Genomic DNA, 12244 nt, shown 5'->3' with positions numbered 1-12244 from the left:
TATTGTTAGAAATTTTATTTTTGTTTTTATTTTTTGTTTATAGGATTACTCATGACACATGATGGCATTATTCATGGTTGCTGTATTGTGGAAAATTTGTACATTATTATCTTTTATTATTAATAAATATAATTGAATTATAAGAAGCGTGTTTAATTTTGTCGCAGGTGACAAATCTAGGGTAGCTGCTGGAATTATATATGAAAAGCATAACACTTAAAAAAAGTTATTAAATTATTTAAAAAATTAAATTTTTTTATTATATTATATTTAATTAAGTTTTTATATTTTTATTTTAAATCAAATTAGTTTTTATGATTAGTAGTTGATTTACTCAAAAATGCCACTGGTCATTCTATGTCATGTATTGTTGATATTAAAATATTTTAATTGATAATGGTATGATAAATGATGATGATGTGATATAATGATATGACCATATGTTATTTATTATTATCTACATTAGTGCCACGTGGATATAAAATGATAAATAATATTTTGATTAATAAAAATTAATTAATTATTAATCCTAAAAACTTATATGATCTTAAAAAAGATAAGTAATTAATTGAACACAATTAAAAAATAAAATCTTATTTAAAATTTTTTCAACTAATTCAAAAACTTTTTCGAGTGTTATACCAATCTAAAATGCTTTTATTATTAATTAATTTCTAGCAACAATAAAAGCTATCCTTAGCTGCCATGCCAAGTTTTTTCTTTGCAAAGAGGCAGCTATGAGCTCTAAACTTTGTTTTTTGGTGGGTTATTTTTTACTTAGAAGAAACCTTTCAACTGTGTGAAGATCCAAATGTGCCGAACTTCTCTTCCATAATCATACAAATGACCTGTTTGATCTATTTTGGTGATTAAATCAAATAGTTAATACTTGTGCCACTTTTTTAGAGAGAAGAGGTTCAATCCCAAAATGTTACTTGTATTATCAAAATATAAATATGTATATATATATATATATATATATTTAGCCTTGATGGGTGAAAAGAATTAAACAAATTCCATAAATAACATGGGATGGAATAAAGTGCATATATGGATGATAAAAGAACGGTAAGGATTTAATACTTTAATCTTAAAAAGAGGAAATGATAATGTACTATTATTTTTTTATTTATTTATATATATGTATATTACCAAACAATGCCTATCAATGTATCTCAGCTGATGTGCATGTGCCACGTTTGATTGGCCTTTTACTCGGTCTAAGGAAACAACCAAAACTGACTAAAATTAGATTCATAACCTTTCTTGATAACATTCTTTTCTTTTTCTTCATCTCCAAACAATTCCTTTCTCTGAGTATTTGGCCCATAATCTTTTATTTTAAAAAAATAAAATTAAAAACCCTTTCCCTCAATTTCAAAAAAAAAAGAAAAGAGAGAGACAAACCTTTTCTCTTACTTGTCCATCCATCCCAAGCAAACATGAATTGACAGCTACGCAATCGGATCAGAGGGGTACAATTACAAATAACCACAATTTAAGGGCCACATCTCCAAACTTTCAGTACATCAAGGACAAGGAAGCAAATCCAATCCCGTGAAACCAACCGACTCCATCTAGATCTCGTCATGGACACGTGCATCCCATCATGGCCGTCTATATTTAATCCGTAATATCTCACCGTCCAGACAATCTTCTTCTCGCCATATAAAATCAACCGTTGGCCGCCTGATGGGTTAGAAAATCTCCAGATCTTGGAAATACGAAGCAAAAAATAGGAAGAAGGATGGATTTCGAAGCAATTTAATCTAATTTTTCGGTTTTAGATTGAGAACAAAAGGAAGCAAAAGAAATTAACGGATCAATAATTCTTTTGAATCTGGCGACAAATTTCAATTCTAAAACTGAAAAATTAGGGTTTGTGTTTTCTTTCTAGAGTTCTTTGATTCTTTTCTTGGGTGAAAGAACAAAAAAAAAAAAGAACGCGATGAATGATCAGTCTCAACTGATGAATCAGCCACCTCAAATGATGATGAATTCCGTTCAGGTACAAGTTCCGGTTCAGCCACAGATGATGAACCAGTCTCATCAGTTGATGGCGGCGGCGGCGGCGGCTCATTCTCAGGCGATGAACCAGCTGGCTGCGGCTCAGGCTCAGTCGCAGCCGATGAGCTCCGGTCCGCAGATGATGAATCAGCCACCTATTCCGATGATGTTGAATCGAAGCTACAAGCCTTGGCAATCTCAGGACCCAAACCCTAACCCTAACCTTGGCAAGAAATTCCCTTCTTTCAATCGTAATAACAATTGGAAGGGCAAGAAAGTCACCGCTGGTAAAGATTCCAGAAAGTTCGATAATAAGCCTTTACCCATGGCCTCTGTTTCTGCAATTTCCTCTGTTTCCGCTGCTTCCGGTAGTAGTACTCAAGGGTACAAACCTCCAACTCTTAATGAGCTCCAATCTCAGAATCGGTTAAAAGCCAGGAAATTCTACGGCAACAAGAAGAAATTCAATAACAACAACAATCGGTTTGCCCCCTACGCGCCGCGGAACACGACCTCGTTTATAATCCGAGCGAAAAAATCAGGTGGGATAGCGTCCTTGGTGTCTCCGTGTCCGGTGACGCCTGCGGTGCTTCCAACGCCGATATTTTCACCGTCGCGGGAGGTTTTGGGTGATATGGCGAAGGAAGAATGGGGTGTGGATGGTTATGGGTCGATGAAAGGGTTGATTCGGCTTCGATCACCGGAAGTTGGTCATGATGATGAGGAAGATGAGGATGGGGGAAATGGTGGGGGATCGAGTGAGAGCGATGTGGAAGAGCACGTGGAGGTGGAGAGGAGATTGGACCATGATTTGAGTAGGTTTGAGATGATATATCCAAGTTATGGAGGTGATTATAACAATGTTTTGGAGAATAGAGTTGATGATCAAGATACCCATATAGCTCAACTGGAAGAAGAGAATTTGACATTGAAGGAAAGGTTGTTTTTGATGGAGAGGGAATTGGGAGATTTGAGGAGGAGGTTACAGTTTTTGGAGAGGCAGAGTCAGGTAGTGGAAGATGTTAATGAGGAGGTTGTGGAGAATGGGTCTGATAATGAGAGTGAGGGCGGAGGTTCTGATGTTAGGGTGGTTACTGGTGCTGCTGATCATAATAATGTGCACATGGTTGAGTTTCCCGCTGGAAAAAGTAGAAATGTTGATGTTATGGAGGAGGATAATAGTGGTGAAATGCCTCAGAATGAAGGTCTAAGGGATGCTAGTACGGATGAGATTGGAGCGGAAGGTGATGTTGCAAGAGAAGGTGAGCTGAAAAATGAAGGAAGAAGGGATGATGAATTGAAGGGTCAAGTTTTGAGGGAGGAAATATTTCGAGACAAGGAAAACGAGGTCAAGGGTGATGAACCAGGAGGCAGTGAGTTTGTAGGGGAGAAGATGGTTGAAGAAGAGAAAGGTGAGTCCAGGTGTGAAGAAGCAAGGAATGAGTCTGCTGACAACAATGAAACAAGAAACGAGGAAGTGCACTCATAAAGAGCATTGGCGACGGTGACTAGTTAAACTGTCCCTCGTTAATGTAAGTTTTTTCTCTAAACGTTGGTGCTTGGGCATGTTTTGATTATGGTTATTGAAACATGCAACTTCTGGATATATGCGGTCTAAGTAGATTTGTAGTTTAGTTCTTATTGTTCTTTTGCATTTTGTTAGTTCGACAGGGAAAAGAGAGGATGAATTGGTTGTTCTCCTTTCCTTTCTCTGCCCTAAATATGATTTAGAAAGTAGGCATCCTTCCCAGCTTTCTTTTTCTTTTTGTCCTTTCTTTTTTGTTCGGAAAGGGTGAGAGGGGGTAGTGGGTGTATTTTGTTTAGCTGGTAGGGGTTTATCCCTGAAGGTTCTTTCCTTTACAGGCATATATCTGTATCAATTTCACCTTCATTAAGTTTGAAAAAGAACCTTCCAGTATGTAAGGTAAATTTGTGACTGATGTACTTGCACTTCTTTTGCTTAATGTCCTAAAACCTCTTTAACATATTTATCTATCATTCTACTCATTTTAATTTTAATTTGAGGAATTTCTTTTACACTGTGTATAAGCTTATTTACTAACACAAGTATTCTCTTTTCCTATGTCTTAATTACAAACTTATTTTTAAATTAATTTGCCTTCTTATGGGATTTATATGTGGTATTCTGGTTATGTTTTTGAATTAACAAAGTTGACATCTGATTAACTTGTCTTCTGTTATTTATTATAGAATGTCATTTTTTTTTAACGATATTATAATGAGCTTTCCCCTTGTTAGCATGCTGAACTTCCCTCTTCACCATATGGGTAAGTATATTTAAACTTGTTATTTCTGCTTGATTCTGAATTGTTACTGCAGAAATTAGGTAATCAGATTTATGATTTTGAGACTGTCCACTACTCTGTTAATTGATTAATTTGTTTTACGGTAGAGGTAATTATCGTACAACTCTGCCAGCAAGAATTGCTCAATGGAAGACAGTCTTTTCTATGTCTAATTTTCCATCTAAAGTTAGTTGCATGTTTCATCTCGAAAGTACTTTTCTAGTATTATTGGTCATGGTTATTGAAGCATGCTTTCCAGTCTAAGTTGTGCAGACTGGAAAGGCTGCTTCAAAAACCCAACTTCTGGATATGCTCAATGCGCACATCATCTCGAGATGATGCTTTGTATTATTGGTACTTTTAATTGGGTTTTGGGAATGGATGAAGAAGCTGTGCAGATTGCAGGTGTAAGTATTCAAATGGTAAGACCTGAATCTTGGTAACTGTAGAAGCTTCATCTGTTTCATCAGCCACAAATCTTCTTACTGTTCAGTTGCAGACTTTGGACGTTTAGTAGTTTCTTTTGTTATTACATATTATTGAAGTTGTAGCCAGTTATAAAAACCGACTGAGCCTCCTTGTAATAGTATTCTTGTTTGAATGTGAAGAATTCTTTCTTTTTTTTGGTAAATCTAGGAGACCCTGAGGTAAGATCCCAGCATTGTGGATGGGGGTGTCAAATCTTTTGAGGAAGCAGAGTGTTTGCATCGTCTTATAGAGATATATCTTTGTGCAAATGAGTAAAGGGATTGTCAGTATGCATTCATAGGTTTGAGCATGGGAGAAAAGTATATCAAGTAAGGGTTAGGGTTAAATGAAAGTGATTATTAAATTGAACACACAGTGTGGAAGAATACATAGTCCTTTGTACTTTACATTTGAAGGGTAAATTACAAAAATTCACCCTGAGCTTTAAGAGTGACAGCTAGCTCTGTCCATTAAATTGGAAGCCAACACATTTCATCTTCTTCCTCGAGTTTTTCGCGTTATTTTGTACAAAAATGAAGAAAGGGACGTGTAAATGTTATTTTCAGTGCCATGATTAAAGAAAATTTGTCTGACACGTAATCAACAAGAGTGAGTGATGTAAATTTTAAGTGTTTTCCTTTTTGAAAGGCAACAGGGATGTCATGATTAAAGAAAAATGTAAAGATGTTCAATTTGATGTTGAGCTGGCTTAGGCAAGCAGGTTAATTCGGCTTCACAAGCTTGCAAACTTGCGTTCAAGTTCGGTTTATTGACCTTTTTATTGATTGAGAAGCCCACTTTGATTCAAAAAAAGTCCGTACAATATATCTATCGTATATTTAATAAATCATGATAATATAATATTCTCAGGTTGAATCAGGTTCGGCTGGTGCTTAAAATATGTGCCTAAGCTCCATCTAGGTACCATTGCACCTTGGTCTACGGCCTTCGGCCGAGGCTCTGAGTCTAACCTCATTTCATTAATCTTTTTTTATTTTTTATAATAAATTCCCCATACATTGCTATTCTTCTAATATAAATTTTCCAATATATTCCATTTATTTGTAGATTAATGTTTTCTTTTTTTCACGAGAAATTTGGATACACTGTTATTCTTCTGATAGATAATGTCTAATAACAGGTCATTAGGCTTAGAGAAAAACTTGCGCAATCCGCTTTGGAAGGAAGAATCTTGGAGAGCTCAAGCACTTGCTTGGACTTGAGGTTTCCAAAATCAAGGAAGGCTTATTTCTTTCTCAAAGAAGTTACATCAAGAAACGTGTTGAGAAGTTTGATATGGCAGATTGCAAAGCAATGGAGCAAAATCTCAACTTGAGATCAAATGAAGGATGTTTCTTTGTTATATTTGACCATTTCTAGGCCGGACATTTCTTTCTCAGTTAGGAGTGGTTAGTCAATTTATGGAAAGGCCTAGAAAGCCTCATCTTGATTCAGGGAGATCCTTCTTCTAGGCGCTCTACCTCTGGGTTGGCGGCTATGTCATGGTGCAGCACGGTTGCACCATCAACCAAGCACAGAAGCTCAATATAATGCTGACTCACTGCCAGCATAAGACTGCACTAGGCTTAAGAGGTTGGTTGCAGAGATTCTTCACTCATATTGGACAAATCAGTCCAGATTTGTAGTGACAATTTAAGCACTTTTAAGTTTGGCTTCTCATCCTGTGTTGCATAGAGGTCCATGATCACTTTCTCAGAGAAAATGGTGCTGATGTTGATTAAGCGCATACCCTGCACTTTTGGTGGTCTGCCAAAGATCATGAGTGATTCTACTGAATTCAAATTGCATCTGCCCGGTGTCCAACTAACTAGTACAAAAGTCTGCTAACACATTCCCTGGAATTAGGGGGTTTTAATGATGTTAATGGATTCTGGAAATATGGCCAATTTGATCAGCTCTCCCACTCACTAGCATAGACGTTTTAAGCCCAGAGATGGATCAGGAGCGAGCCTTCCACCACACAGTTTCAATCAGATACTGCCGTTGTTGCTGCTGTGGTGCAATTCTGCACTCAAGGTGCTGGAGAAGAAGTAGACTGCTTTCTTATCCTCGTCAGTCTTGACTCTTAAATAACTTACTAATTTTACAGGGTTGCTTCTATTTTTTTTTTAATAAAAGGCAAGCTACATCTAATTTTCAATAGTATAATCCTAGAATTAATTTCAAAGCTATATATCATGTCTATGATCACCACATCAAAAGAATGGTAAAACAAAATTACTAGCAGATTTTCAGATATATAAATTGCTCCTTCAGATTTTCTCAAATAATATGCTTATATGGCCTACATATTTCCCTGAAATAGGGTGTGGTTACCTTAACATTATATGCTTAATAACTTTAAAAAGAAAAAAACTTTGAAATGAAACACTCAATAATATATATCGTTGCATAAAGTATTCAAGTTGAATCACCTGATCCTGTGGTTTTCATCTATTTTGACCCATCTGTTCGTAGGTGAACAAATAAAATATTATTGTAGCCCCTGGAAATCCTGATCTTGTCATCACTGTATCTGCAAATGCATATTTAGTAAATGTAAGCTCAAAACTGGACTTTGAACCAATCAGCATCCCATAAATTATAGTAGTAGATGTTAATTGACACATCTTACAGAAGCTCCAGATTGATCTTGGTTTCCATTTCTAAAGGGTATCCAAATGGACCACCAATAAGGGCTGCGTCATCCATGGTAACATTGTAAGTCTTTGTGCCAGATTTGCTGCACAAGCAATGAGAGATCAAGTTTCAGGCTAATTAATGAAAAAATAGTTCATCCAATGAAGGGGGAAAATTGTAAACTAAAAACTTCCCCCTGCACAAGCAAAACACTTATAACACATTTTGCATCTTTCTGAATCCACAGAAGCTTTGCATTGTTGTTATCTTTTGTTTCTTTCGTTTTTTTTTTTTTTTTTTGAGTGAGATAGGGTTGAATCAGTACCTTTTTGGCATGTGTGGATGCTAAAATACGGTTAACATTGATAACGCTTACCATCCTCTTCAAACAGACCTGATGTCTGTATGTGTATGGATTCCCAAACTCTTTTGTAAAATTTTGGAAATGTTGCTCCAGAGTCCAGACAGGTTACAGTCACAAGCTCATGGCTGCACTTTTTCTTAACTTAATAATTTCTCCATTTGGGTTAACAGAGCTTCTGAAGCTGGCTCTTGTATTAAATTAATAGGCTTAATAAGCCAAAATGACTTTTGTGTGTAGCCTAACAAGTTGTAAGCATCGTCAAGAGCAATATTGAGATCCATATCATATCCGAAGTTCATATTCATGAACTTTACCAGGCAGCGTTCACTAGTATCATGCTATAAAGTTTTAATTAGACCCTCTGAACATTGCTATTTCAACACGAAAGCATTTTTTATTGTTTATAACTGGCTAATCTAGTGATGTTGAATAAACTAAAATTAACATAAAATTTTGCATTGAAGTTTAGCTTTTAGCCGTTCAACACCAACGCAAAGTGATAGACTTACACAAACTTGCCAATCATGGAGAACCTGATCCCAGGTAAGATGTTCACTAAAAACTTCATCTGTCCATTCTTGACAATCTAAGGCAGTTGCAATAAAAGAGTGAGGAACTGAATTAGACTAATGAAATAATTCCAAGGACAAGAGAACTACCTGCAATCAAGGCATTATTGCAAAGCCAAAGTTATTGACAACATTTAGATGTCACTTACCTGACTGCCCATAAGACCATTGCCAGCATTTTCTAGCCAACTGTCTGTCTCCATCTGCAACAAGATAGTAGGGGATGAAGTGAGCTAAGTAAGAACTTAGAAGCACTGATCTAAAAGAACATGACTCTTTATTTCAAGTTTAGATGAAGCAGGTGTGCTGTGCTAGGAGTGAACATATGGAGGCAAGGCTCCATGATGTCTAGCTGGTCATCCTCGGTTTAGCCTAAACTGGTGCTGCCTCTATTTTTCCTTTTCAGGAAGGATATTGTATTCTAGCTTTGATTCAGTTAATGCTCCAAAAGGAAAAGAAAGAAAAAGAAAAAGACTATTTATTTTAGTCCCTTCTAAGATTATATGAACTTAGATGCCACTGGCATTTTAAATGCACCTGCGAGCTCCATATCATCTGCCATTCTCCCTCTAAGAGTACTGGTTCATCTTTAGATACACTCTTGCTTAAGGAGAAAAACTCATCAATTGCCTGTAAAGGTTTGGAAATGCAACAGTTAGTGGAGGGAGGCTACACCAGCTATGCAATAACACATGCTCTGTCCAACATAATGTGCAAATTTTTAAGTTTGTTAATTTTACCTCTCTAACTTCCGTTCCTGTGGAAATGGCTGCTAGCAACTTTTGCCTAGGATCAGTCTTCTTTTGAAGCACAAATGTAGTGCCCTGTACTACAGAGACATTGCTGGACTTCCTCAGCAAGAAATTTATTAATAACATACTCACTTAAATAGAATAAATGAAGGCAATAAATGTCTTCACCTTATTTCCTCTTGAGATGCGGAGATTTCCAGAATGAGACAGATATGTAGTGTCTAACCAGCCCTTTGCTTCATCTCCAAGAAGTCTAAATGGGACTGGATATGGTACCTTAAATGGTAAAAATTTAAATGAAAAGGCTGCTCTGTCAAACTGGAAGATGATTCGTTTTCCATCTTTGATTGATGCTGCTGCCTGTAAAAGGAAAAAAAAAAAGGAAAGATAGGTATCTATGGAGAAACTGACTTATACAGAATGAACTAACTTAACATCTGCAATATGGCAGGCAAGAACACGAGAAATATAGATGGTAAGTTATGCCCTCTTTCAATTAGAAATTACTCTCAAAATGTTTAAAAGGAAAAGTGATTAAAATTGTTTTTCTTTTGACAAATAATGATTCAGAATCCATAATCTCCTTGAAGAGGCATGTAGTTACCATTGGATGATTCCTGTATATGTTATATTATACATTTTTTGAACCAGTTTGATTTGTTTCATTATCATTTTACCTGTTTTAAAGTATGCGGGATGTCTTTAGAAGAGTCACGGAAACAAATAAGGAGTCTCATGCTCATTACAATATAACAAATTTGACTAGAGTAGCACATGGCTGTAGTTATAAGCATTTAAGTTTGTGTGCACCGAGCCCTATTTAATTGTCCACATTACACATCTAATCTAAGCAAGACAATTCTAATAGCATATTCCTGGTTGTTTAAGGATGCTATCCCAGAAGGAATATGCGAATTAATGAAAACTTGTATTCAACTGATAACTCAAAAAAGAGTAGGTTTCAGGGGAAAAATCTCACTCAGCAGGAAATAAATAAACACAAACAGGTAGCAATATGTGCAATTTCGCAACTTGAACAAGCCAGGGTACTAACAGCTACGTTCACTCATGGGAACATGTTTCTGACACATAAATAATTCATCAAAAAGAGTTATTGTGATCATTAGAGATAATGAAGTCATACCTCTACTTTTAGCTCACCTATTGAGTCAGAAAATTTTACAATATTGGAAACACGTGGATCATTTGTCCGAAGATAGACCTCTTGAAATATGCTAAAAAATTCGACCCCAACAAATGTTCTCTACAACCATATTAAAAGCACAAAGCAAAATGTCACTCTAAAGCAAAGATGAAAAATTAATGGAAGACAGACTCACCTAAATTCCATCATATCATCCTCACTTACAGAATATCGATTACCTTGCAGTCATTGTTCAAAAATTCTTCACTCTTCAAATTGTCATCCCATTTCAGATCAATACTGATTTCAAGACAATGTGTCCTTATGTGATTACCTTCTTCAAATTAAGGACAAAGTCATTTAGACTACGAGAGCATCTAAAATGGCCATGTCTACAGTTCTGGTTCTGGCCAGCATAACGAGATTAATGTTTAACGGCCAATTGTGACAGTTGGAAGAAGAAAAGAATGCTGTTTAAAGAGGGTAAAAATGCTCTATTCAAGCATTTTCCCACTAAAGATGTTGTAATTTCCATAAGAATACATGGTTACAGTAATTTCACACAGAAGGAACTTATTCCATATGCAGAAGAGCAGACAAGACTAGTAAAAGCCAAAACAGAGAGGTGAATTGTAACCTGAATTGGAGATGCTGTGCCAGGTCTAGTCGTAAACATCAATTGCCACCGACCTTCAATTAGATCAGAGCTTGTCTACAGGTATATTTACAAGGTAATGTTACCATTTTTGAGTAATAACCTATGATATGGGATAAGTGAAAAAACAGACAGAATTCCCACTTTTCTTTATTTCTTCTGACCCTCCACAAATGAGTAACAAAGTCAAATCTAAAACATTGTGTCAGCAAATCCTACATTGACAGGCGTCCATTTCAATTCCCACTTAAAACCCAGAAACCTAAATCCTAAGGGGCTTTGATGGATATTCAGAAGAAGAAGTTAGAGAAAAACTAACGGGGTCTGGCACGCCTTCTTGGCCTTCTAGAACTTGAACTGCGCGCTCCACATCCTTTGAAAAACCAAAACCAAAGTCAAAACTTGCTACTCTTGAAATTCAAACTAACACAGAAATGAGCTCAAGAGTGTTGGATATAGTTTGTCGTAGTACATTGAGCTGGTTAGAAGAAGCCGATCGTCCTCGGCCTTGGATTCCAACGAGGGCGTCGATGAGCCGCTTTTCTTGCTCTGTGAAGGAAGCTTGTTGCTCATTCACCAGAGAACACCGACAAATGTGGAGGCTTAAGCGGTTGGAATTAGGATTTGCGGAGGGTTTGAAGATGCTTGGAGGAGGGTTCAAAGCCAGGTTTCGCCATACGTTCAGATATTTTACCGCTCCCACTTGCACAGCCACAGCCATAACAAAAGTTTCAGGTGACTGAGTGAGAGCAGCGAGTTGGTCTCCCCAGAGGCTGAGGTTTACTTGTGTAGACCGGCTTGGAAGATGCTGCTTACACGTGGCTTGTCATGTATCTGCCACGTGGAAGTAAGCTATCAGTTACCGTTGCTTTCATTGGCGCCATCTTCCTTCTGAGGTCGGAATTGGGTAACCAAATCCCGAGTACTCAAAAAATCCCCAAAACGAATATATAATCAAATGCATGAAAAATAAAATTAAATTAAAGATTTAATATTTTAATGAAAATTTTTCACTATATTTTATTTGATTTTCACTTGAATAGTCGCTGTTTTATTGATTATTTACATCTTACTCTTTTTTTATTCCATTTTTTTTACAAAGAGTTAATAAAAAATAAAATGTGAAAAATTAAAAATAAATAAATAATTTAAAATAAAAGTATCGACAAAAACCTAAGTTATTAATCTATTAGGCCTATAATAAATACTAAATAGGCCTTAAAGACTCAATCACTAATACTACGATCTTTTCTTTTTGGTTTTTATTTAATTAATTCCATTCGCATACCATGTTGTTTACTATTAGTCAAACCAACTTAATCTTTTGTATTATAAGAAA

At 36.2% G+C, this 12244-nt stretch overlaps 2 protein-coding genes across 2 annotated transcripts; one reads left to right on the top strand and one right to left on the bottom strand.

The window, feature by feature from the left end:
- The first annotated feature begins 1500 nt into the window (after positions 1 to 1500).
- Positions 1501 to 3947, top strand: LOC110411821 (PRLI-interacting factor). Its single transcript, XM_021422153.2, has one exon. It carries the CDS (start codon positions 1949 to 1951, stop codon positions 3494 to 3496), a length of 1548 nt encoding a protein of 515 aa, XP_021277828.1. The 5' UTR covers positions 1501 to 1948; the 3' UTR covers positions 3497 to 3947.
- Positions 3948 to 7038: 3091 nt separating this feature from the next.
- LOC110411822 (Plastid-lipid associated protein PAP / fibrillin family protein) lies at positions 7039 to 11754 on the bottom strand. The gene is made up of 11 exons (XM_021422154.2): positions 11378 to 11754; positions 11225 to 11278; positions 10888 to 10962; positions 10251 to 10370; positions 9275 to 9466; positions 9095 to 9178; positions 8892 to 8984; positions 8504 to 8557; positions 8295 to 8371; positions 7417 to 7524; positions 7039 to 7317 (listed from the first exon to the last, which is right to left on the bottom strand). Exons 1-11 carry the CDS (start codon positions 11624 to 11626, stop codon positions 7236 to 7238), a joined length of 1188 nt encoding a protein of 395 aa, XP_021277829.1. The 5' UTR covers positions 11627 to 11754; the 3' UTR covers positions 7039 to 7235.
- Positions 11755 to 12244: the final 490 nt, after the last annotated feature.

This window comes from Theobroma umbraticum, unplaced genomic scaffold (assembly GCF_002168275.2).
Source record: "Theobroma umbraticum cultivar Fairchild unplaced genomic scaffold, ASM216827v3 scaffold_95.0, whole genome shotgun sequence".
In the NCBI taxonomy this organism is placed as follows: domain Eukaryota; kingdom Viridiplantae; phylum Streptophyta; class Magnoliopsida; order Malvales; family Malvaceae; genus Theobroma; species Theobroma umbraticum.
Note: the sequence above shows the minus strand (reverse complement) of the source record. Positions and strands in the feature narration are given on the sequence as shown.

What these genes read in the sequence shown, in the direction of transcription:
- LOC110411821 (XM_021422153.2), top strand. Translation starts at nt 1,949, where the DNA reads ATGAATGATCAGTCTCAACTGATGAATCAGCCACCTCAAATGATGATG.
- LOC110411822 (XM_021422154.2), bottom strand. Translation starts at nt 11,626, where the DNA reads ATGGCTGTGGCTGTGCAAGTGGGAGCGGTAAAATATCTGAACGTATGG. An exon ending in AAGAAGGCGTGCCAGACCCC is followed by an intron (nt 10,963 to 11,224) that starts GTTAGTTTTTCT and finishes ATATACCTGTAG; the next exon opens with ACAAGCTCTGATCTAATTGA. An exon ending in TCCATGATTGGCAAGTTTGT is followed by an intron (nt 7,525 to 8,294) that starts GTAAGTCTATCA and finishes TTGCTTGTGCAG; the next exon opens with CAAATCTGGCACAAAGACTT.